This window comes from Podarcis bocagei (genome assembly GCF_964188305.1).
Source record: "Podarcis bocagei genome assembly, chromosome: 1".
NCBI classification, from domain to species: domain Eukaryota; kingdom Metazoa; phylum Chordata; class Lepidosauria; order Squamata; family Lacertidae; genus Podarcis; species Podarcis bocagei.
In genome coordinates this window covers 46178523-46205086 of record NC_138125.1, presented here as the reverse complement: position 1 = coordinate 46205086, position 26564 = coordinate 46178523, and the positions used below count along the sequence as shown (strand labels likewise).

At 45.5% G+C, this 26564-nt stretch overlaps 1 protein-coding gene across 4 annotated transcripts in view; it reads left to right on the top strand.

Moving 5' to 3' along the window:
* LOC308594862 (cytosolic phospholipase A2 epsilon-like) overlaps positions 1-26564 on the top strand; it is an 85434-nt gene that overhangs the window by 12507 nt on the left and 46363 nt on the right. For 2 of the 4 annotated variants that reach the window (XM_081208308.1, XM_081208306.1), the window contains exons 2-6: positions 19366-19438; positions 23434-23570; positions 24751-24882; positions 25506-25546; positions 26274-26316. In XM_081208308.1, the coding sequence (XP_081064434.1) occupies positions 19366-19438; positions 23434-23570; positions 24751-24882; positions 25506-25546; positions 26274-26316 (426 nt within the window). Of the gene's footprint in view, positions 1-1656; positions 1907-19365; positions 19439-23433; positions 23571-24750; positions 24883-25505; positions 25547-26273; positions 26317-26564 lie in introns of those variants that run through there. The other 2 variants (XM_081208307.1, XM_081208309.1) reach the window with 2 other exon arrangements.

The window sequence follows — 26564 nt, the reverse complement described above, 5'->3', positions numbered from 1 at the left end:
TCCTGCCCACCTAGCAGTTCTAAAGCACCCCTAAGTGCAAGTAGATAAATAGGTACCGCTGTATAGCGGGAAGGTAAACGGCGTTTCCGTGTGCTGCGCTGGTGGTGGCTCACCAGTGCAGCTGGCCACGTGACCCGGAAGTGTCTTCGGATGGCGCTGGCTCCCGGCCTCTTAAGTGAGATGAGCGCACAACCCTAGAGTCGGTCACGACTGGCCCGTACGGGCAGGGGTACCTTTACCTTTTTATTCCCCTGCCCCAGCTTATTAACTTCTATGTCTTTACCAGAATTTGGAATAATGTGGTAGGATATTACATGGACTTGGCTGGGATACCAGGGTTAAAGGCACCATGAAACTAATCGCTGTATCTCAGCCTAACCAACAGGTTTGTTGAGTGGATAACATGGGGACTCATGAATTCCACCTTGAGCTCCTTGGAGAAATGGTAGAATGGATATAAACATAATACTGATAAATAAGGAATAATCAAAACAAAAAAGCCCCTCTCCAGCTTGCCCACCCCTTCTTTGAAATGGGGGAGGTAGGGAGATGTGCAGGTTTTTAAACATGAAAAAGAAACCCTAAATATCAAAGAAAAAAACTCTGAAACACAACCAGGTCATCAAGCTTATAACCACTGGATTTTACATGTTGATCCTTGGCAAATCCAATGTGTGGCTGTCTGCTGGGGCAGCCAGGGTGCAATTCATGCTCCCATACTACTTATAGGCTCTGCACACCTTCTTTTAGTAAAAGCATTTCAAATTCTCCAAAGTGTTTTGCAGTCTTTTTATCCTTGCAACAACTCCATCAGGTATATGATCGTGCAATTTAGAAAAGCAACCAAGAGAACAGTACTGGCAGTTTAAAGACTAATAATTTTATTATGGCGTAAGCTGCAGAGCAGCTAAAGTACACATCATCAGATGCTGATCATCATTCTTGGTAATCCATGAAAGCTGAAGTAATACCATACCCCTCAACTGTCCCTATTTAATAGGGACATTCAGTTTTGGCACGGCCGCACTATCGCGTCATGTATGCATGTCCCAGTTCTCCTCTGGGACATGTTGCAGGGTGTGAAATACTCCAACAAAAGCTCTTAGACCGATTTGTCTGCAATCTGGAGAGGCTTTTGCGCCTGCACATTTATTCTCCTTCTACCTAAAGTGGAAAATGTTACAGCTGTTTCAATATTCTCCATAAAAGCGATTCAGGAGCCCTTATGTACAGAGCAGCTTGGGAGCCAGACTGAAGAAGATAGAGTATGGAGTGACTCAAAGAAGATAAAAGAAGTTCTCATAAAGTCCTGAAGCAGGGCAAAGTTGGTTGGCTGTTCACACCCTACAATATGCTGTGCATCCAGCTCAATTAAATGAATATAGGGGAAGGAAACTGTACAGCGTCCTATATTTATTATTAAAACTATTTATGTGGAGCAGCCCTGAAGATGATTTTGACAGTGTTGGCATTTAGCCAGGATTTTTGCCCCTGGGGAAGCCTCCAGAAGACGCAGGTTAGAATTATTTCACCAACACTCCCACGCCCCACGCCCCAAAAAGAAAAAAGAAATTCAATATATTTGCTGTTATCTTCCATAATTCTTGTTTTAATTGCAGGGGAGGCAAATGTCAATAAACCCTCCCCGCCACAGACCAAAAAACTGTCCACACCCCCATCAAACGAGAGATGACCCAGTTCCTAGGGAGGACAGGTAAAGGCATGTGAAAAGGAGGAATCACTTTGCAGAGGGAATACTATTTTCTCTGCCACTCTTCTTGCAAAGGCCTTTCTGTGGCCTTGCACCGCCATTGAACTCTGTAAGTCCTTTCCTGCCAGACTCCTGACCAAAGTGAAGTGGCTCCTATTACTCCCGAACGCTGCAAGTGGTCCCTACCGGGATCTGGTGAGTTACCACTCCCAGTCTTTGTGCGTTTGGATGAGTGAGGTAAATTAGTAGGCATTTTTTGGCTCTATCCTGGCACAAGCAGTATGCACAGCCAGGCCAGTTCCTCAGGTGCAGAGATAAAGGAAGGAGTCCCCCTTCACAACTCACCACCAGTGCTGAGTGGGGGGGGGCAGCAGGGGGCAGAGGTCCTCCCAAAATTTCAGTGAAGGGGCCACCCCTCCAAAGTTCCCCAGCAGCTGTGGCCACACACATGCTCGTATCAGGCGCACAAGCTGCGGGACATCCGCCCGGCATGTCATCATGTCCCGCGGTATGCGTGAGTTATGTCAGCATGCTGTGGGGTATGTGCGCATGGTGTGATGATGTTATACGGCCCCGGGCCCCCTCAATCACGGGGGCAAGGCGCACCCATGCACCCTGCAATTTTCAGGTTGTTGCAGCAGATCATTATGCAACAATTAAAGAAAAGGTTTGCGTGGCTATTCCCTCCCCCTCCACAGATGGAATAAATGAAGACACAGGACACCAGCATTTTAGGTTAATGGGTGAAAATGCCCACAACTTTATTGATTACAGGCAAGAGTGGTATTGGCTTTAGGCATTGGCCCTACCAGACTAACCGGTCTAACCGGTGAGGGTTAAGCACCAACAGGGGGAGCCACCTGAGATGCATATCCCTAGGCGCTCCCCGAGGGGTTACCGCTCGGGGGCGCGCTTTAGGCCCTAGCCTCCGTAGGTTTTGGACGAGGCGACGCCCCCCGGAGTCCTTTAACGAACTACCCTCCAAGCCTTGGGGGAGGTGATGGCGATTCCTCCCCCCCGATCTCATTTGCATGACAATACCCCGGCCAATGCCTACCGCCACACGAGCCGCATCACACCGGCTCGCCGCCAATACCCTCAGCCTGTAACCAATCCCTAATTCCCTGAAAAATGTCTGCTAACGATATCATTGCCAGCATCAGATAGATGCACGCCATCCCCGCGGTAGAGTGGTAAGTTGTCATACTGGATGCCGGGGTGCCCAATGACCCGTCCACCCAACGCAGCCACTCTACGCGCCACTGAGCGCTCCACGATCCTCCTGGCTTTATTCACGGCCACGGGATTCACCGCGTCCCGCCAGCATCTCCTCTGCAGCAACGATGACCAAATTATTGTAATGTTATCATGGGTGGCCCTCAACCCCTCAAGGTCATTGATAATGTTCCACATTAGGTCCACCCCTTTCTTGTATGCCAGGTCGTTCTCGCCCAGTTGAATGACCAAGGCGTCGGGAGCGCCCTCTGCTGCGATTTTTTCAGCTACCGCCAGGAAGAACTCTTCCCAGCGCATGCCACGCCTGGTGATCCACGACACTTTGACTTTGGTAGGTAACCGCAGCTCCGCATCCCAACGCCTGTTCTCTGCACGCCGCTTGGCCCAGTATACTATGCTGTGGCCGATAAACCACAATCGCACCACACCGATACCTGGAATGAGAGTCTAAGAGAGCCAGATCAGAAGGAGTGGAAAATATTAGTGGCACGTCAGGGGAAGTTCACCGTGGGGTCTGGGGGGAAGACAGGGGAGAATTGGGGGTGCTACCGGATGTACCCCTTGTATGCGTTAGACTTCCAGCGTTAGACTTCTAGTGACAAGTCAGGGGGGGAGTGTGGCATAGGGTTAGGGAAGAAGGCCGGGGGGGGGTTAGAGAAGCTACCGGATGTAACCCTTGTACGCGTTAGATTTCCAACGCCCCATATCCATAATCCTTTCGGCCGGCAAACCCATGTGGACAGCGGTGGTCGCTGCCCCAATGCGAAAGGAATGTGCAGCGTACTCATAGAATCATAGAATCATAGAGTTGGAAGAGACCACAAGGGCCATCGAGTCCAACCCCCTCCTCCTGAGGAAGACCAATGGCTGCGATCGCTTTGCGCAAGACCCTCGTGAACTGGTGTTTAGATAGGAGGGAACCGTCCGCATGTAAGAAAAAGGGGCCATCGGAATTAGGCCTGACACGCAGATATTTTGCGCCATCTTTTACCGGGCAAGGACCAGGCTTCTGAGTTGCCTGGAGGCGAATCATAGCCCCCTTGCCGAGCTGGTCGGTCTTAGAGCTACGGATTTTCAAAATCACGTGGGAGCTGGCTATCGATACGTCCCCCATCAATAGCCCTCTATTTGAACTGGTTGGGCGGTCCTCGCAGACCACCTCTCCGATGCGCAAGGCGCCATAAAACGCAAAGGAAAATGCCGCAGAGAATAACCTGGCTTCGTATTTTGACCAACAGATGGTCCTAAGCTTCATGCGGATTTGTGTGAGAATGCCGAGAGTTATGGGCCTTCTCGCATCAGGGCCTGGCGGCCGTGACCTGCGCCAGCCCTCCAACATTTTCCGCACCACGAAGTGTGCACAGGGATCAATGGAGAATAGGGCTTTTGAGAAGAAGGAAATCGCTGCCGAATGGATATTAAGAGTTTTAGGGGCCCGGCCAAGGTCGCGAAGGTGGACCATATACTCTATGACCTCAGACTTAGAGGGGGCTCTGCCAGGCTTGAATCGTTCCTTTTTCCTGCGAAAAGCTGTGAAATCTAACCAAGCCTTATTGTAAGATCTTAGGGTTGAGGGTGCCAAGGCCGACAATACTCCCTTTATTGCTTCTCGCTGCCAATACTCCAAAGGTGTTCCGGAAACGGTTGCGGCCGCAGCTGAGCATCCGGCGCCAATGAGCAAAAGCGCTCCATCTGGAAACGAGATAGAGCGTCCGCTATGTTGTTATCGATGCCAGGGACAAACTTGGCAGAGGCGTGAAGATTTAGCTGGAGACAGGAAAGGACAAAATAGCGCAAGTGGGACGCTACTCTGGGAGAATGCGCTGACTGCTTATTGAGAACTGACACCACTGCTTGGTTGTCTGTCCAGAAGCACACCCTACGATTCTTAAACTGGTCGGCCCAAATATGGATTGCTACTACAATGGGGAAGAATTCCAGGAATGTCAAATCGCGCAGGATCGGCTTTCCTTGCCAGGAGGGGGGCCATTGCTGGGCGCACCACTGCCCTCTGAAATAAACACCAAACCCTAGAGAGCCCGCCGCATCCGAATGCACCTGAAAATCCGACCGCAAGGCCATGCAGTCCTGCCATAATGAAATGCCATTGTAACCGTCAAGGAATTGCAACCAGACCTGCAGGTCTGCCTTCACCGCCTGAGAGAGGCGTACCCTGTGGTGTGGGGACCGTAGCCCCGCGGACAGCTTTGCTAGCCGGCCGCAAAAGGGGCGACCGGGGGAGACCACGCGGCAGGCAAAGTTAAGGTGCCCCAGGAGTGATTGGATTTGCCTCAGGGTTACCTTTTTTAACGGCAACATCTGCTCAATAAGCTCTCTAAGGGCGGACAACTTCTCGGCCGGTAGGCGTGAGGTTTGGGCACGGGTGTCCAGTTCGATACCCAGGTAGGTCATGGTGGTCACAGGGCCCTCTGTCTTCTCGTTTGCTAAAGGGACCCCCAGATCGTTTGCTAGGGACTCAAAGGCCTGGAGCAATGTGCCACAATCGCTCTCGCTACTTGCCACCAAAATAAAATCATCCAAATAATGCCCCACCCCCTGCATGCCTGTCCTAAATTTTAAGGCCCATTCTAGGAAGGTGCTAAAGGTCTCAAAAGCGGCACAGGCGACCGAACACCCCATAGGCATCGCCTTGTCGACGAAATAGGCGCCCTGGAATTTAAAACCGAGCCAGCGGTAGTCCTTTGGGTGAACTGGAAGAAGGCGGAATGCAGACTCGATGTCGCACTTTGCCATAAAGGCGCCCTTACCAAATCCCCTAACCAGCTTTACTGCTTGATCGAATGATGCATATTTCACCGTGCACATTTCTTGGGGAATGGCGTCATTGACAGAGGCTCCCTTGGGGTAAGAAAGGTTATGTATCATACGAAACTCCCCTGGGGCCTTTTTTGGGACAATGCCCAACGGTGAAATATGCAGCTCCTCAAAGTGGGGTGATTCAAAGGGGCCGGCTACCCTACCCACAGTAATCTCCTTCTTGATTTTCTTAAGGGCGATGTCAGGTCTCGACGGGTAGGGAAAGAAAAGGGGGGAGCCCAGGGCTGCCCCGACCTTAAGTGGCCTCTTGAAGGCCTGCCCCCGCCGCCAGCCGATTGGTTGGCGGTGGGTGGGGATGCAAATTGAGGGAATCCCTGGCTCCCGCGAGGCTGGGGACAGCCCCGCGGGAGTGTGGGCGGAGTCGTGAGCCCGCAACCCCCCCTCCTGAAGTTCGGTAGGGGCATTGTGGTAACTTTCTGGTCCAATAGCTGTGTCTGTGTCAGGGACTGGACTGAAGAGGAGGAGGAATGGTGGAGGTCTCTCTCTCTCTGTCTCGATTTACAGCAGGGCTTTGAGGAAGATAACAGCTCAGAGACAGGCGAGCAGCAGAGTTATGCGGTCTTAGGAGAAGGGGAAGAGCAGGCAGAGCATGTTTCTGGATAGCATAACCAACCCCCTTCTCCCAAAATGCAGCATTCGTTACGGGTGCAAGAACAAAGAGCACAGAGACAATTGTCCATGGACAGACGCAGTAGAAGCAGGGGGGAAAGGGGGAGGAGCTCAGTGCGAGCAACTTCATTATGGTGGAATGACCAGAATTCTTTTTTTAAAAAAACAATATTTATTGAAAAAAGGATTTTTAAAATCACAAAGAAAAGAAAAAGACAAAATTACAGAAAAAAAGACAAAAACAGAAATAAAAAATAAAAAATAAAACCATCCTTTTCAAATTCTCCACTTTCATTACCTTCTTTCCATGACCTCCTCCTCCTCCCATCTCTTGTATCTTGACTGATAAATTGTCACAGCAAATCCTTTCCATAATTCATAGTATTCTGTCTATACATTACCTTGCTCTATTTTCATCTTATCTTATATTAAACCTTAAAATTTAAAATTTAAATCTTATTTATACCAACTTCTCATAACCATTACCTTTTTACCTAATTCTTTAAACATTCTTACAAGAGCCTAGTAATTTTGTTTCAACATTTTTGCAACTTTCATAAAACCATTTCTGACAATAAAAAAAGAGAATAAAAACAATCCAATCTTCTTCCAGCGTCCCCTCCCCCCGGTCCCGGGATTGTCAGTCCTTTTTGTCCAAATTAGTCTGGCCCATTTAACCTGGTGCTCTTATATCCAAGGCCATCAAATCTCTTCCATGTCCCTTCCGCAGTTCTTCATATTTTCCTTTCACTCGTGGGAACTCCAGCTTGATAGTGTTTTTGACCCTTTTTGACAGATCAGCCCCTTTCTCATAGTCCAGACTAAACTCCATGTAGTAAACATGTTTCCAATTCCCTCCAAGGTAAGTCCCAACAGCTCCAAACCTCTGAATTGCCAGATTCTGAGAGTCCAAACATCCCTGCATAGGGGGGTCAGTCCAACCCCCCATTTCCAGCCAAACTTTATCTTTCAGAATCTGGTTTTTTCCAAGTTCATTTGTCAAAGCCAAAGACTCAATTTCTTGCTGGGCCAAAAGTCCCTCCATCCCTGGCGCCCAAGGTTCAGCAAAGTCCTCTTCTTTCAGTTGTTCTGTCATGGCACGCTCCTGTTTTGGTTCCTCGGTGGGCTCCATATGATTTCCCACTACCTGTTCAAAGGTTCTGGCCGCATTAGTCATAAAATCCATCTTCTGACTTAGCTGATCCAATAGGGCACTTATTTTACAGAAAGCACCCAACAGTGCTTCTGAAGGCATTGTCCTACAAGGTCACAAATTCTTTCCCACAGTTGTAATCAATAACAGCTGCAAGTTCCCAGGGTTTAGTTACAATCTCCCAGTTCCCCTCTAGGGGGAAGGCTTCTGGTAGTTCATTTCCTTAGAAACAATAACAACAAAGTTTCTTTTTTAAGATACTTTGTCCATATTTGTTCTCTTGAAACCAAAGAAGTGCCATGGTCAGATCACTTCCTGGTGCAACTGGACTTCTCCGCGACCCTTCCCCTCTGCAGGGAGGTGGGACCAATTCGGATGGTCCGCCCCCGCCACTTAATGGATCCAAATGGTTTCCAGAGAGTGGTAGGGGATGCTTTATCCCATGCTGATGGCCTTTCAGCTGATTCCCTGGTGGCCCGCTGGAATGCGGAGTTAACCAGGGCTATCGACTGTCTGGCTCCGAAGCGCCCTCTCCGATTGCATGGAGCCCGGACAGCCCCGTGGTTTTCTTCGGAGCTGAGGGCGATGAAACAATCGCTGAGGCGGCTAGAGCGTCGGTGGCAGAAAACTCACTCCGAATCTGACCGGACACAGGTTAGAGCTCAACGTCGAGCCTACCAAGTGGCGATAGCGACGGCGAAGAAGACTTTCTTCACCGCCTCTATTGCATCTGCAGAAAATAGTAGCAGGAGACTCTTTCAGGTGGTCCGCAATTTAACGGAACCACCTTTACCATCGGGGCCTTGTAAAGACCCCAAGATCTCCTGCAACGATTTTGCAAAGTTTTTTGCAGATAAAATCACTCATATTCGGAAGGAGCTGGACACCACCGTGGGAGCAGGGCTGGGGCGGGAGAGTGCTAGAGCCCTGTCTGGTCAAGTTGCATGGAATCAATTTCAATCCGTTACCCCCGAGGATGTGGACAGGCTGCTTGGACGAGTGAAACCAACCACCTGTCTCCTTGATCCTTGCCCATCCTGGCTTATAAAAGCTAGCCGGGAAGGGCTGGGCGATGGGCTCTGCGGGGTGGTGAATGCTTCCCTCTGTGAGGGAACATTCCCAGATCTGCTGAAAGAGGCGGTCATTAAACCGCTTCTTAAAAAACCATCTTTAGACCCGGCCAGTATGGCCAACTATCGCCCAGTCTCAAATCTTCCATTCTTGGGCAAGGTGATTGAGCGTGTGGTTGCTGAACAACTCCAGGCACGCCTGGAGGATGCGGACCACTTGGATCCCTTCCAATCAGGGTTCAGGCCTCATCATGGGACTGAAACTGCCTTGGTTGCACTGGTTGATGATCTCCGGCGAGCTAGGGACAAAGGTGAGAGTTGTTTCCTAGTTCTGCTGGATCTCTCAGCGGCCTTTGATACAATCGACCATAACATCCTTCTGGACCGTCTAGAGGGGTTGGGAGCTGGGGGCACTGTTATACAGTGGTTTCGCTCCTTTCTCCTGGGCCGTGTTCAGAAAGTGGTGGTGGGGGATGAGTGTTCAGACCCTTGGGCCCTCACTTGTGGGGTGCCTCAGGGTTCCGTCCTCTCCCCCATGCTTTTTAACATCTATATGAAGCCGCTGGGAGAGATCATCAGGGGGTTTGGACTGGGTGTCCATCAATATGCAGATGATACCCAGCTCTACCTTTCTTTCAAATCAGAACCAGTGAAGGCGGTGAAGGTCCTGTGTGAGTGCCTGGAGGCGGTTGGAGGATGGATGGCGGCTAATGGATTGAAGTTGAATCCTGACAAGACAGAAGTACTGTTTTTGGGGGACAGGGGGCGGGCTGGTGTGGAGGACTCCCTGGTCCTGAATGGGGTAACTGTGCCCCTGAAGGACCAGGTGCGTAGCCTGGGAGTCATTTTGGACTCACAGCTGTCCATGGAGGCACAGGTCAATTCTGTATCCAGGGCAGCTGTCTACCAACTCCACCTGGTACGCAGGCTGAGACCCTACCTGCCCGCTGACTGTCTGGCCAGAGTGGTGCATGCTCTAGTTATCTCCCGCTTGGACTACTGCAATGCGCTCTACGTGGGGCTACCTTTGAAGGTGACTCGGAAACTACAGCTAATCCAGAATGCGGCAGCTAGACTGGTGACTGGGGGCGGCCGCCGAGACCACATAACACCGGTCTTGAAAGACCTACATTGGCTCCCAGTACGTTTCCGAGCACAATTCAAAGTGTTGGTGTTGACCTTTAAAGCCCTAAACGGCTTCGGCCCAGTATACCTGAAGGAGCGTCTCCACCCCCATCGTTCTGCCCGGACACTGAGGTCCAGCGCCGAGGGCCTTCTGGCGGTTCCCTCATTGCGAGAAGCGAAGCTACAGGGAACCAGGCAGAGGGCCTTTTCGGTGGTGGCGCCCGCCCTGTGGAATGCCCTCCCATCGGATGTCAAGGTGATGGACAACTACCTGACATTCAGAAGACATCTTAAGGCAGCCCTATTCAGGGAAGCTTTTAATGTATGATATTTTAGTGTTTTTTGGTTTCTGTGGAAGCCGCCCAGAGTGGCTGGGGAAACCCAGCCAGATGGGCGGGGTACAAATAATAAATTATTATTATTATTATTATTATTATTATTATTATTATTATTATTATTATTATTATTATCTTGAAAGACGAAAGGAAACAATGGAGTCACAATGTTTCTCTTCTTTTAACTATTTGTCAAGACATTTATTTCTGGTCAATGAGCTTCAAACATCAAATCTGACACCCCGCTCCAGGGTCAGGACGGTGGAAAATTACTTTGCTTTAACTTCACTTCTGCAGGTTTAAACGGCTCAGGAAAAATCCCCCTTCTTTTTTTTATAAAATATTTATTAAAGTTTCACAAATTATACAGACAAACACAACAATACAAACAAACACAAACAAAAAAAGAACAAGTATAATTTCAACCCCTTATTTTCTTGTAACTTACTTCTCTGACCTCCTCATACCTCCCCTTTCTGCATTCCAGTTTCAATTTTAATTCAGCAAATCCTCACCCTTAAATTTATCTAATTTTTAACCCTTCTTTTCTTTTAACTTGAAAAATCCCCCTTCTTCACCTGCTGCCGAAGAGGGGTTCAGCGATTTAAAATGATGAAAGTCGATCCTTTGAAAATAATTTTTAAGGCTCTAGTTTGTATTGTCTTTGCTTTGTTCTAACTACACAATTACAAAGCTTCAAAAACAAAAATAAATACAGTAGTACAAAACATCAACAATACAAAAAGAAAAAGAAAAGAAAAGCATTAAAAAAAGAAAACCCCAAAAAACATACAAAAGAACCAAATATTTTCATATCCTTATCTTTCATTTGCTTATTTCCTTGACTTCCTCACACCTCCTTTTTTGTATTCTAGTTAAATTAAATATTCCAGCAAGTCCTTTCCCTCTTTCACAAATTTAGTTCCATAATTTAACTTAACGCAGTTTTAGACTTAAATTTACATCTTTACCCAATGTCAATCTATTCGTTATAATATTTCTACTAAAGTCATATAACTTCTTTCCAGCATCTTTCTAACATTCATTAATTTTAGAATATTTCTGTAAATAAACTTTGAATTTTTCCCAGTCTTCCACCAACTCTTCTCCCTGGTCTCGGATTCTGCCTGTCATTTCCGCCAGTTCCATACAGTCCATCAACTTCATCTGCCATTCTTCCTGGGTGGGTAAATCTTGTGTCTTCCAATACTTCACGATGAGTATTCTTGCTGCTGTTGTTGCATACATAAAAAAAGTTCTATCCTTCTTTGGCACCAATTGGCCGACCATGCCCAGGAGAAAGGCCTCTGGTTTCTTCAGGAAGGTATATTTGAATACCTTTTTCATTTCGTTATAAATCATCTCCCAGAATGTCTTAATCCTTGGGCATGTCCACCAAAGGTGAAAGAATGTACCTTCAGTCTCATTACATTTCCAACATTTATTATCTGGCAAATGGTAGATTTTTGCAAGCTTGACTGGTGTCATGTACCACCTATAAATCATTTTCATTAAGTTTTCTCTTAGGGCATTACATGCCGTGAATTTCATACCTGTGGTCCATAACTCTTCCCAGTCAGCCATCATTATGTTATGTCCAACATCCTGTGCCCATTTAATCATAGCCGATTTCACCATTTCATCCTGAGTATTCCATTTCAACAGCAAGTTATACATTCTTGACAAATTCTTAATTTTTGGATCTAATAATTCTGTTTCCAATTTTGATTTTTCCACCTGGAAACCAACTTTTTTGTCCAAATTGTATACCTCCATTATTTGGTAATAATGGAGCCAATCTCACACTCTGTTTTTCAATTTTTCAAAGCTCTGCAATTTTATTCTGTCTCCATCTTATTCCAAAATTTCCCAATATTTCGGCCATTTGGCCTCCATATTGAGTTTTTTCTGTGCCTTCGCTTCCATTGGTGACAACAATCTTGGGGAGTTATTTTACATATTTCTTGTATGGCTTTTGTCCAGAATAGTTGGATTTTGGGGCACTCCTACCACATGTGGAGATATGTGCCTGTGGTGGTGCACCCTCTGAAGCATTTTGGTGAGGTTCCTGGTCGTATTAGCGCTAGTTTTCTTGGTGTTGGGTACCACCTGTAGGTGAGTTTCAGAATTAGTTCTTTTCTTTTCGTTGATATGGATTTAAAGGGGGGGGTTAGACCACATTCTGGTCCATTGAGTGGAGTTAATCTCATAGCCTATGTCATCCTCCCATTGTTTTTTGATTGCGTCTAGGGGGTTTGTGGGATTTTGGAGTAGTATTTTGTATATTGCGGATACTATCCCTTTACCGTGTCCCTTTGTTGTTAGGAGAAGGTTTTCAAAGGTTGTCAGGAGCCTAGTTGCTGCTAATTTTACTGCTGGGTTGTTTAAGAGGGCACGTAATTGGTGTTGTGCTAACCAGGGCATTTGGGTGTCTTCTAGTTTGTCCTGTATTTCTTGTGTTGACAAAGATTTGTTATTTTTATAGAAGTCTATTAGGTGATATAAGCCTCTGGTTTGCCAGGTTTTTATCTGGAGGTTTTGTGCTACATGGTGGAATAATGGGTGGTACGCTAGGGGAATTAGTGGGGATGGGGTTGGGGATAGTTTGCCTGTTTCTGTTTTCCATGCTTTGAGCATGGTCTGTGTGTAGCTGTTAAATGTTGTGGGAATTTTCCTTAGTTTGTTTGGGAGGAGTGGGTATGCTGTGGTGCAGGTATTTTCTATTGTATCCTTCTCTAGGTGTATCCATTGTTTTGTCTCATCTTTTAGTACATATGGGATTAGCAGGGCAGCAGTTGAAGAAGGAGTTGACCTAGCAGGGCAGCAGTTGAAGAAGGAGCAAAAAAGGTTTTCTTGTGTGTGTGTGTTTCTTTGTGGCTGATTAGCTGTTCTCCCTGTGCAAAGGTCAGAGGGGGCAGGGTTTCTGTTGAGGCAGGGGATTAGCTGTGGGAGGAGCTTATCAGACCTAGCAGGGCAGCAGTTGAAGAAGGAGCAAAAAAGGTTTTCTTGTGTGTGTGTGTGTGTGTTTCTTTGTGGCTGATTAGCTGTTCTCCCTGTGCAAAGGTCAGAGGGGGCAGGGTTTCTGTTGAGGCAGGGGATTAGCTGTGGGAGGAGCTTATCAGACCTAGCAGGGCAGCGGCGCACGCCTAGCGGCGCGCGCAGTTTGATCCATCTTTTAGATTTAGGGGAGCTAGTCTCAAACGTTTGTTGGGGGAGACCTAGGTTTTTTTTTCTTGTGGGGGGAGTTATTTGTCCTGTCTTCACGCTTTTTATGATGGAGGACCGCTGTAGCCACACCCAACGACACGTTCTCAGGATGGAGGGGGAGGGAACAGCTGCAGTCACCTGTGGTTCCTGCGCAATGTTTGCCATCTTGCCAAAGGTTGCAGGCAGCTTTACCTGCAGCAATTGCATGTTGATTGCCCTCTTAAAAGACAAAGTCCAGCAACTGGAGGAACGTGTAGCTACGCTCCAAAGAATTAGAGAGCTGGAGCTCTTCTTGGAAGCAACAGAGCACACCGTCTCCACCAAGGAGGAGACAGGGGACTCCCCTGAGAAGGAGGCTAGTTCACCAACACAGGAGCCAGATATATGGAGAAACGTGACTCAAAGAAGTAGGAGGCCCAGGGTTCGCTCTGATTGTTTAGAAATACACAATCGCTTTGAGGTCCTCTCCCCTAGCATGGAAGACGAAGAGCAGACTCCATTTGAGGATCTCTCCCTCATTACAGTCGATCAGGTATATGAAGACGAGCAGCAAAGTCAGTCCTCAGGGAATGTGCAGGTGACCTTGGAACGGACAGCTCACGGAAGAACCCCGACCAAACCTAAGAGGAGGCGTGTAGTGGTGATAGGGGATTCCCTACTGAGGGGAACAGAAGCAGTGATCTGTGGGCCTGACAAGATGTCTCGGGAAGTGTGCTGTCTCCCCGGGGCTAAGATCCAAGATGTAACTGAACGACTGCAAGGAATCATAAAACCCACTGACAAATACCCCTTCCTCTTGGTTCATGTGGGAACCAATGACACTGCAAGCAATAGCCTCCAGAAGATCAAAAGAGACTACGAGGCTCTCGGCAGGAAATTGAAGCAACTAAATGCACAAATTGTCATCTCATCTGTCCTCCCAGTTGAACGACGTGGCCCAGGGAGAGAGGGAAAAATAGTGGAAGTGAACAGCTGGCTTCGCAAATGGTGTAAACAGGAACGGTTTGGATTCTTAGATCACAGACTGCAGTTTCTTGAAGGTGGACTTCTGGCAAGCGATGGGCTGCACCTCACAACGGTTGGGAGAAATGTTTTTGCCAAAAATCTCAGAAACCTCATCAGGAGGGCTTTAAACTGACTAATGTGGGGGAGGGAGACAGTGCTCCTGAAGGTAGGAGTCTATCAATTGATGAAGATGATCATCCAAATGTCATAGACCAAATGGAGCAAACAGCACGCAGACCTAGTGGTGGGAGGAAAAAATCCTTAAATAAGAGACACGGGGGAATGATTAATGGACTTCAATGTCTGTACACTAATGCGCAAAGCATGGGAAATAAACAAGATGAGCTTGAGCTCTTGGTACAGCAAACTAAATATGACATAATAGGCATCACTGAAACCTGGTGGGATAAGTCCCATGATTGGAATGTAATAATGGGGGGATACAATCTATTTCAGAGAAACAGACCAGACAAGAAAGGAGGAGGAGTGGCGTTATATGTCAGGGATGTGTATACCTGTGAAGAGATCCAAGATTTAGAACCTCAAAGCCAAAGTGAGAGCATTTGGGTCAAAATTAAGGGAGAGAAGAATAACAGAGATCTCATTGTGGGAGTTTACTATAGATCCCCAAGCCAAACGGAGGACATAGATGATGCCTTCCTGGAACAGATGGCCAAGCATGCAAAAGGAAGGGAGATAGTAGTAATGGGGGACTTCAATTACCCGGATATTTGTTGGATGTCAAACTCAGCCAAGAGCTTAAGGTCAAACAGATTCCTCACTGGCCTTGCAGACAACTTCATTGTCCAGAAAGTGGGAGAAGCAACAAGAGGAACATCCATTTTAGATCTGGTCCTAACCAATGTTGATGACCTGGTTAGTGGGGTAGAAGTGGAAGGATCATTAGGCGCGAGTGATCATGCTCTTCTGAAGTTTACTATACAGCGGAAAGGAGCAGCCAAGCATACTAGGACTCAATTTCTTGACTTTAAGAAAGCCGACTTCATAAAACTTAGGGAAGTGCTGGGTGAGATCCCATGGACAGTAATACTAAAAGGAAAGGGAGTTCATGATGGCTGGGAGTTTGTTAAGAGGGAGATAGTAAAAGCACAACGTCAGGCAATACCAATGAGACGGAAACATGGAAGGTGCTTAAAGAAGCCAGGGTGGCTATCTAAAGAACTTTTAACTGAGGGAAGATTAAAAAAGGATGTGTACAAAAAATGGAAAAGGGGGGAAACCACCAAAGAGGAATTCAAACAAATAGCCAGCACGTGTAGACACAAAGTCAGAAAAGCTAAAGCACAGAATGAACTCAGGCTTGCTAGAGAGGTTAAAAGCAACAAAAAAGGCTTTTATGGGTATGTTCGTAGCAAAAGGAAGAACAAAGAAACAGTGGGGTCACTCAGAGGAGAAGATGGTGAAATGCAAACAGGGGACACAGAAAGGGCTGAACTCCTCAATGCCTTCTTTGCCTCAGTCTTCTCCGATAAAGAAAACAATGCCCGACCTGAAGAATTTGGAGCAAATGATTCAGCAGAGGAAACACAGCCCAGAATAACTAAGGAGATAGTACAAGAATACTTGGCTAGTTTAGATGTATTCAAGACTCCAGGGCCAGATGAACTGCATCCAAGAGTATTAAAAGAACTGGCAGATGTGATCTCAGAACCACTGGCTGTCATCTTTGAGAATTCCTGGAGAACAGGCGAAGTCCCGGCAGACTGGAGGAGGGCAAATGTTGTCCCTATTTTCAAAAAGGGGGAAAGAGAGGACCCAAATAATTACCGCCCAGTCAGTCTGACATCAATACCAGGGAAGATTCTGGAGCAGATCATTAAGCAAACAGTCTGTGGGCACCTAGAAAGGAATGCTGTGATTACCAATAGTCAGCATGGATTTCTGAAAAATAAGTCATGTCAGACTAACCTGATCTCATTTTTTGACAGAATTACAAACCTGGTAGATGAAGGGAACGCAGTGGATGTAGCCTACCTTGATTTCAGCAAGGAATTTGACAAGGTGCCCCATGATATTCTTGTAAAGAAGCTGGTAAAATGCGGTCTTGACTCTGCTACCACTCAGTGGATTTGTAACTGGCTGACTGACCGAACCCAAAGGGTGCTCATCAATGGTTCCTCTTCATCCTGGAGAAGAGTGACTAGTGGGGTGCCACAGGGTTCTGTCTTGGGCCCGGTCTTATTCAACATCTTTATCAACGACTTGGATGATGGACTCAAGGGCATCCTGATCAAATTTGCAGATGACACCAAACTGGGAGGGGTGGCTAACACCCCAGAGGACAGGATCACACTTCAAAACGACCTTGACAAATTAGAGAACTGGGCAAAAACAAACAAGATGAATTTTAACAGGGAGAAATGTAAAGTATTGCACTTGGGGGGGGGGAATGAGAGGCACAAATACAAGATGGGGGACACCTGGCTTGAGAGCAGTACATGTGAAAAGGATCTAGGAGTCTTGGTTGACCACAAACTTGACATGAGCCAACAGTGTGACGCGGCAGCTAAAAAAGCCAAGGGAAGCATCTAGATCAAGGGAAGTAATAGTGCCACTGTATTCTGCTCTGGTCAGACCTCACCTGGAGTACTGTGTCCAGTTCTGGGCACCACAATTCAAGAAGGACACTGACAAACTGGAACGTGTCCAGAGGAGGGCAACCAAAATGGTCAAAGGCCTGGAAACGATGCCTTATGAGGAACGGCTAAGGGAGCTGGGCATGTTTAGCCTGGAGAAGAGAAGGTTAAGGGGTGATATGATAGCCATGTTCAAATATATAAAAGGATGTCACATAGAGGAGGGAGAAAGGTTGTTTTCTGCTGCTCCAGAGAAGCGGACACGGAGCAATGGATCCAAACTACAAGAAAGAAGATTCCACCTAAACATTAGGAAGAACTTCCTGACAGTAAGAGCTGTTCGACAGTGGAATTTGCTGCCAAGGAGTGTGGTGGAGTCTCCTACTTTGGAGGTCTTTAAGCAGAGGCTTGACAACCATATGTCAGGAGTGCTCTGATGGTGTTTCCTGCTTGGCAGGGGGTTGGACTCCATGGCCCTTGTGGTCTCTTCCAACTCTATGATTCTATGATTCTATGATTATATGGTGTATTCGGTTGGCAATGTAATATGCTTCTATGTTGGGGATTCCCCATCTTCCTTCTGAGGTGGGGAGGTGCAGGTATTTGGGGCTTATTCTTGGTTTTTTTATGTGAGAAGATAAAAGAGTGTAGTTTTCTCTGCGATCTGCGGAGTTTGGTTAGGGGAATCCAGATTGGGATGGTTTGGAATAGGTAGGTTAGTTTTGGGAAGGTGATCATTTTGATCATGGCTATTTTGTCTGAGGGAGTGAAATTCATGTTGTTCCATTTCTTTAGGACTTTGTTAATTTGTCGCCACAGGGGCTTATAGTTGTGGAGGTACAATTTATTGAGGTTTCTGGTTATTTGTACCCCTAGGTATCTGAACTTGGTGTGGGAAAGTTTTATCTTGGTGACATTAGTGAGTTCTTTTTGGGTGTGAGGAGGGGTGTTGAAGCACATAGTTGCAAATGTGTTGAGTTCTCTGATTAGGGAGGTTGCTGTGCTTATGGGGTCTGCTGTTGTGACCATTAGGTCATCTGCAAAGAGCCCTAATTTATAGGTTCTGCCTTTTATTTCCACTCCCTTGATGTCTGTGGCCGCTCGGATTCGGATTGCTAAGAGTTCCAGAGCCAACTGGAGGTCCGTTCTTAACCTGAAACTGTTCTTAACTTGAGGTGCCACTTTAGCTAATGGGGCCTCCCGCTGCTGCCGCCGCGCTGCTACCACACAATTTCTGTTCTCATCCTGAAGCAAAGTTCTTAACCTGAGGTACTATTTCTGGGTTTTCGGAGTCTGTAAACTGAAGCGTCTGTAACCTGAAGCGTCTGTAACCCGAGGTACCACTGTAATATATATGAACTTTCTGGTTTCCTTCCTGCCTCTTGGTGCCATTTAGGGGAGGGAGAGGATCTCTCAAGCCTGGCAGTCTGCCAGCTCTTCATAGCTGCCATACTGGCTGAGGAGCTGAGGGGAGTTGGAGTCTAACAACATCTGGAGAGCTGTAGGTTCCCCAGCCCTGTTTCATGTGAGATGGCTGGGCGAGATCTAAAAACAGGAGCAAAGTATCATCAGTATGCAGGTGACGTGTGTCTTTATCTTTCCTTTCCATGCCTCCAGGAGCACTTATAGGCATTCCAAACAGCTGTCTTGAATTAATGGGCTAGATAGGGGCCAATGAGCTGGATAAACTAAACTCTCAATCTTGATAAGAGCATCATATTTCCTGATGGTGACATATTCCACCAAGAAGCAATTAGACCTATTATGGGTGGAGTGGCCTAAGGTGGATCACAACAGCAGCTCTGACGCCATCCAAATTTATGGTTAAAAAAACCTTAAGAACTGGATCTTCAAAAGATTGCAAACCACTGCCTACGTAACTGTGAACCAGTAGAAAGAAATCTGTACATTTTATTTCTGTCCAGCACATAGTTTATTTTACAGAGGGGTAGCTGACAATTGCAACAAAACCAACCAGAGGTGCTAACTTGTGAGGGGGGGTACCTTGTGCATGTGATGTGACTCGCATGTGACATCTTGACATCCAGTGCATGACGTCTTGACATCTGGAGGAGCTAGGGGCGGAGTAGAACTCAGTGGCTTCATAGTTTCAATAGCCTGCGGCTTCTCCTATCCTGGCATTGCCACCAGTGGGAGACTGCTTCAACCCTCCTCCCCTCCATAGCAGAAGGAGTTGGAGTTTGGAGTTGGAGTCGTACCATGCTGGGCTCCACGTTTCACCTCTGGGCTTATGTGACATTGGGGGTCCTGGCCTTTACCCCCCAAATATTGAGGGGGCCGAAAAGGGCTCGGCCCCCTGGAGCTGGCCCCTTGAAACCAGCCAAGATTCCTGCGGCGTCTTAAGGACTAACAAATTATTTATAGCATAAGTTTTTCATGTCTATCTACTTCACCAAATGAACCCTTATGCAGATATCTGCACAGTTCAATAAACTTTTTGTTTGTCATTGTTCTGCAGATGGAGGTGTCCCCTTGCCATTTGTTGTGTGTGAAAATCGTACAAATAAAAAATCTACGAAAGGCAGATTTATGTGAGTACCCCCTTGCTTCCCCAAATCTGTGGAACGTTGACTTCTAACGGGGTTCTGTGCAGCAGAAGTCCCTTCGCATGATACCTTTGACATGGCGGTAACATAGCAAAACTGCTGCCATTGCGCGAAAGCAGATAAGCAAGGAAAAGATGCTAAGATTATATAATTCATTTCTTTTGTTTATTTAATTCTTTCAAATGATAAATTGTGTTCCTTTGTGTGCCCCAAAGCACACAAACTTTAAATCCCAGAATGTTTTGCATGCTGTTAAGGCTTCGAAACCCCTCCAACATCTCTCTGATGAAAATAGGGACATCCTGTTCCATTATTACTACTACTCCTACTATTATTACTACCACTATTATTCTATTTATACCACACCCATTTGATTGGGTTGCCCCAGCCTCTCTGGGCAGCTTCTAACATATATAAAAACATAATGAAACATTAAACATATTTTTAAAAACTTTCCTATACAGGGCTGCCTTCAGATCAGACCCTCCAAGTCTGATGTCCCTGATTTAGAGAAGCCGTCCCGGTTTCTGATTTGATCCTGGAATGTCCCACTTTTCCTTAGGATGTCTCTATTTTCATTGGAGAAATGTTGGAGGGTATGGAGTTATTCAACTCCCAAGCTGTCTGAAGGCAATCCTGTATAGGGATTTTTTTTTTTTTTACTATGTTTAATATTTTATTATGTTTTTATATATGTTGGAAGCTGACCAGAGTGGCTGGGGCAACCCAATAAGATGTATGGGGGTGTAAATAGTATAATTATCATAATGGAATGGGACGTCCTTATTTTCATCGGAGAAATGTTGGAGGGGATGTCAGATGGTTTGGCGATTGGATAACTCGATATCCTCCAACATTTCTCAGATGAAATTAGGGACATCCTAAGGAAAAGCATCCTAAAGCCTCAGCGCCTAGGGCTTGCCGATCGAAAGGTCGGCGGTTCGAATCCCCGCGGCGGGGTGCGCTCCCGCTGCTCGGTCCCAGCGCCTGCCAACCTAGCAGTTCGAAAGCACCCCCGGGTGCAAGTAGATAAATAGGTACCGCTTACTAGCGGGAAGGTAAACGGCGTTCCGTGTGCTGCGCTGGCTCACCAGATGCAGCTTTGTCACGCTGGCCACGTGACCCGGAAGTGTCTCTGGACAGCGCTGGCCCCCGGCCAATAGATGTGAGATGGGCGCACAAACCCCAGAGTCTGTCAAGACTGGCCCATTCGGGCAGGGGTACCTTTACCTTTACCTTTAAGGAAAAGCAGGGCGTTCTGGGATCAAATCAGAAACCAGGATGGTTTCTGTAAATCCGGAACTGTCCCTGGAAAATAGGGACACTTAGAGGTCTGGTTTGAGGCCTAATGAAGGCTAGAGACCCGGAAACTACAACTAATCCAGAACGCGGCAGCTAGACTGGTGACTGGGGGTGGCCGCAGAGACCACATAACACCGGTCTTGAAAGACCTACATTGGCTCCCAGTACGTTTCCGAGCACAATTCAAAGTGTTGGTGCTGACCTTTAAAGCCCTAAACGGCCTTGGTCCAGTATATCTGAAGGAGCGTCTCCACCCCCATCATTCTATCCGGACACTGAGGTCCAGCACCGAGGGCCTTCTGGCGGTTCCCTCACTGCGAGAAGCCAAGTTACAGGGAACCAGGCAGAGGGCCTTCTCGGTAGTGGCGCCCACCCTGTGGAACGCCCTCCCACCAGATGTCAAAGAGAACAACAACTACCAGGCTTTTAGAAGACATCTGAAGGCAGCCCTGTTTCGGGAAGCTTTTAATGTTTGATGTATTTTAATATTCTTTTGGAAGCCGCCCAGAGTGGCTGGGGAAGCCCAGCCAGATGGGCGGGGTATAAATAATAAATTATTATTATTATTATAGAGAAGCAATCCTTTGCTTTAACACCCCACACTCTCACTGCAGCTGAAAGGTACCGGTAAGCTTTGAAAAACAGGATGGGAGTGAGGTTTACTCAGAATGGCACATGGTTAGTTGCAAACCCAGCTGAAATTCAAAGGAATTTTGTCTCACATTGTAAAAAGTTAATTATTGCTTTATTGCTGAACTGTGTGTACTATGGTGCTTCATTTTTCATTTACTGTAATATGTGTTCAGTTCAACATGTCAGGATTGCTATGATAACCGACAGAAAAGTAGGCATTTGTGCCTACTTTTAGTTACCCCTGCTATGTGCAATTAGCTGAGAGCAGGTGTTTCTCTATTGCCTTGCATGTTTGCTCATTGTTTGCATCCATCATATTTTAATTGATTAATTGATGCATTGTTTGCATCCATCATATATCCATCATATATTAAAAGGGCAATTCACCAAAGGCTTGGTTAAAGATGAATGTTTTTGCCTTATGCCACAAGGTTTATAATGAAGGTGCCAGGCTGCTTAAGAGGCTTCTTCGATCTCTTTAAAAAACCTGCTTTCCTGTACAAAGGGAATTCATTTTTTCTATTTTCAAGCACTATTACTCTTGTGCTAAGGAACTCGTAACTCTAAAAGTGGGGCAACCTCTAATGATAATAATGTGTTGATTCCTTTAATAATAACAATGCATTATAACCTCAAAATATAATGTGGTTTGGCCTGAAATGCTTAATTAGTTTAAGCCTGTGGAGAACTGTTAAATGGGTGATTTATGATAGCTGTCTAAAACAAAACAAAACAAAACAAAACAAAACAAAACAAAACAAAACAAAAGATGTTCCATCATAAGGAAACAAACATATTGTGCTTAGTCATCATTTCTTCTTAATATGAATTTCACCTGCCTCTGAGAGAAATAGGACAACAGGAACAAAACATGGTTTTTATATCCTATATATGTCCTACTGACTTAGCTCTGACTTGTGAGGTCAAAAGCGGCAAGGGGAAAAAACGCTATCAGGAAGGATTGTTGTAGATTGTCCATTCATTAGACTTTGTCAGATGGGTGGCATAACAACAACAACAACAACAACAACAACAACAACAGAGCCACGCTGTCCTATAATAACTATATTATTTTCTTCAGGCACTTTGAAAAGTGGCAAGCGATTATTTATGAAGAATTTACTAATTAACTACAAAATAACTCTTCACTTGCCTGTTTTCTAAGCTCCTCAAAGAATCTGATGCAATCTGCCACAGCACTAGCAAATAAGCTTTTTGGGTGCTGTGTATCTATGGCTTTGTGCCACTGACATACCAAATTGACTGAAAATATTACTGTGGGATCCTTTTTGCTACTCCTAAGGCTTCCACTGTTTGTAGATGAAATAAGTGTTATATAACTTTGCCATGTGACTGGAGTAGCGTATGGGTGGGTAAAAAATAGAGACAACTCACATATACTGAATCCTAAAGGCTACATCAGTACGGTCCTACATGCTTATTGGTCCAGCTGATTAGCATGTAATGTCAAACCATGATTTAGCATTACAAGGATGAACTGCAGCAAACCACAGGCTGCTGTGACTCTTTTTTCTCCTCTTTTTGCTAGTCAGAGCCTCCACCTAAAAGGCTACAGGAAGTCATGGAATCCTTCAAACAGGAGACGTGACCTTTCCCACATCTACAATGGAGTTTAACTGCCTTGACTTTTGAGCCACAGGTTATTTGCTAGGCTTCCAGGATAACTCTATAACCCCCAATGGACAGCAAGAAAGATATGTAAGCCAGAAAAAATATGCATGACCCTATGATATACAACCACCCATACAAGTGAAATATGTATTTCCACATATAATATGCAACAGTGCATACAAGTAACCAGGGACAATGAAGTCCAATTCTTTCACAGTGCTTATGCAATATAATAGATTTTTATGATATAAAAATTAAAATGGATGAGCACAGAGAAGGGATACAATGAAGAAGAGACTTGGTTTCCATGTATTCTCTTGTAAACACTGTGTGATCATGACAATGGTAAACATTAAAGTTAAGGATTTAATGTGACCTAATAATGCATCTTAAATTGACTCTTTTTAAAACAGTTAGCCAGTCTGATGGCTATGTGAGCTTGTACCTGCCAACAGCTTCATTTGAAAGACCTCGGACCAAGACTGTTAAGGACTGTAAGGATCCAGTATGGAATGAAACCTTCTACTTCAGGATACAGACGCGGGTCAAAGTAAGGCACAAAGTCAACGGTTAATAATTTGTCTGAATTCCTCAGCCATATTTAGAATACTGTTTTGCTAATTTGTTACCTACAAAGGACCCACCAAAATCATTGCTTATTTGGGTACAGAGGATGAGATGGTGGTTAGTTATTAACCTTAAATCTATTAGCAGCTATTAGTCATGACAGGTGGAATAGAATGTCCCAAATGCTCTTTTTTTCAGGGCTTATGCTGGCACCTTCTTACCTCACATAACCTACCCTAGCTGAGCCAGGGTTGGGCCCTTATGCCAGCATATCTCTGGCAGAGCCAGGAACCTGTTCCCTGAGCTGGAAATTCACCACATCCCAGCAGATCTAGGGTTAGGATTGTGCTCTAAGACTTTTGAGTTGCCACAAGACACACTGTTGCTTCAACTGTTGCTATGTTAGTATACACCAGGTACTACTGCAGCTATATATTACTTCAAGATGTAAGCCATTGTTCGAGTAAGAATAAGTAACTGATTCAGATTTAGAAGATAGTTTATGCCAGTTTTCTCACTTTCATGTCCACATACCTTCCGATGCCTTTTCTGTCTTCCTTTCTAATGTATGGAAAGAATGGACTGACCCATTCTTTTTTCTAGTTGTTTGGGCTTCGTGCTCCAGAAGCAAGCCTTGATGACTGTCAAGGCTCTGGGAAAGCTCTCCTCTCCTGACTGCAGCAAGAGCATAGAAAACAAGGAGAGTCCCTTTTTATTCAATCCTAAGACACAAAAGAATACAACACGCCTTAACATGGCATTGCTCCAAACTGGGCTCCTCCTACCACATTTCTAACAACAGCAGCCCCCCTTACGGTAGCTGTTTGTAGCCAAAAGTCTCTGATTCTGTTGTTTCTACACTCTTAAGGAACACCGAGTTCTGGGAGAAGGGGGATCAGAAATACTCTCCAGTGATAATGGGTCAGCTGGCTGCCCTGTCGCAATTCCCCCCTCTTCTTCTAACATGTTCCAACTCCTTTGTTTGTCTATCTCTGCACTGTGACCCTCCTCAAACTCCTCAAAGCCCTGCTGTAAATCAAGGCTGCCTCCCTCTTCTTCTGCAGCGTCAGGAGAAGGGTGTGTATGTTCCCCACCAGCCTCCTTCTCCATCTTGCCCTTTTTGTCCTATCCATGACAATGACCAACTTTGCTTCTCTTCTCAGAATGTTTTGGAGATGATTGTTCATGATGAAGACCACTGCCTCGTGGAAAATAATCTCTGCACTGTTCTCTTTGATGTTTCCAAGATCCAGCTTGGAGAAAGAGTTTGCCTCACATTTCCATTGGATCCAAAAGTAAGAAGGTAGAACCGAAGGCTGCTGGGAGGGCATTATTGACAGGTGGAATCGCCTTGAATAAAAAGCATACAGTGGTACCTCGGGTTAAGTACTTAATTCATTCCGGAGGTCCGTTCTTAACCTGAAACTGTTCTTAACCTGAAGCACCACTTTAGCTAATGGGGCCTCCCGCTGCGCCGCCAGAGCACAATTTCTGTTCTTATCCTGAAGCAAAGTTCTTAACCTGAAGCACTATTTCTGGGTTAACGGAGTCTGTAACCTGAAGCGTATGTAACCTGAAGTGTATATAACCCGAGGTACCACTGTATAGTATAGTAGGGGAAAGGGCATACGAGAATATTTAACAAAGAAAAAAGGCATTATGTTATGGGAAATTGCTTGCAAAAATGTGTATATCAGGAGAAATGCAAACAAATGTGTATGATGTGGAAACTGATGTGGAAATGAGATGAACTGAAATGTGAAACAGAGAGAAACTGAAATGGAGAGGTTTGTCCACCCTTCCCAATTGATCCATTCAGCAATGGGATTTATCATACTTACACATGGACCGTTTCTTTCAGTTAACAGTTGAGGAAAACATTATATCAAACCAAAACAATGTAATTATCCTTTTACAGATTCCAGAAACTCTGGAGGTAGAGTTTAGCCGGGAGAGCATGTAAGTACATCCCAAACAATGCAATATATTTAAGAATATATAACACTAGAAAATAAACTTCGGAACTGTGTTGCATATCAAATCAGATGGACCTGAATCTCAAGTTTCTTGTGATCTGGCAAAGCATTGCCAAAGGGTAACTATCAGATGAATGTGTTTTTTTCTAGTCTTGTTGTAATTAGATTACAATGGTGCCCCGCAAGACGAAATTAATTCGTTCCGCGAGTTTTGTCGTCTAGCGAATTTTTCGTCTTGCGAATCACGAAATCCCATAGGAATGCATTGAAAATCAATTAATGTGTTCCTATGGTCAAAAAAAGTCCAAACAAAGCCAAATTTGGTACAACAACAGTTTATTAACTGCTCTTTAAAGTCACACATACTGTAAAGAGCAGTTCAAAAATTGAAGGGAAAATAAATTAACTTTATAAACAAAACATGTCTTTGTTTTTAGACAAAGGAAACAAAGTCGTGAGACGTTTTCGTCTTGCGAAACAAGCCCATAGGGAAATTCGTCTTGCGAGGCAAATCGAAAACGGAAAAACCTTTCGTCTAGCGAGTTTTTTGTCTTGCGAGGCATTCGTCTTGCGAGGTACCACTGTACATGATCTGAGCTATGTTGAGTCAATTACATTAACATGGAATGTCAAACTAGCAACTAGAAACGTAAATTTCCATTACCAAAGACCAGATATGACATGTCAAATATATTTATTTTGTTTTGCAGCCCAGTTCCTGATGAGCATATTGTTACTAATGGCGTATTAGTGGTAATCTCATTTTTTAAAAATGATTTCTTTTTTTTACAAAAGTGATATTTAAATCATATCTGTTATGGGTATATGATTGTGGTATCTCGCTGTAGTTCCAAAAGTTCTTGCTTCTAATATCATTTGGCCACACATTTCGGGGTGGGGTGGGGGTGGGATTTCTGGGTCAGAAGGCTAGTGTGGGGAGGCAAAGTGTTCCTTACAGAGATTTTATTTTAAAAGAATATTCAGTGAACATGGCACATTAG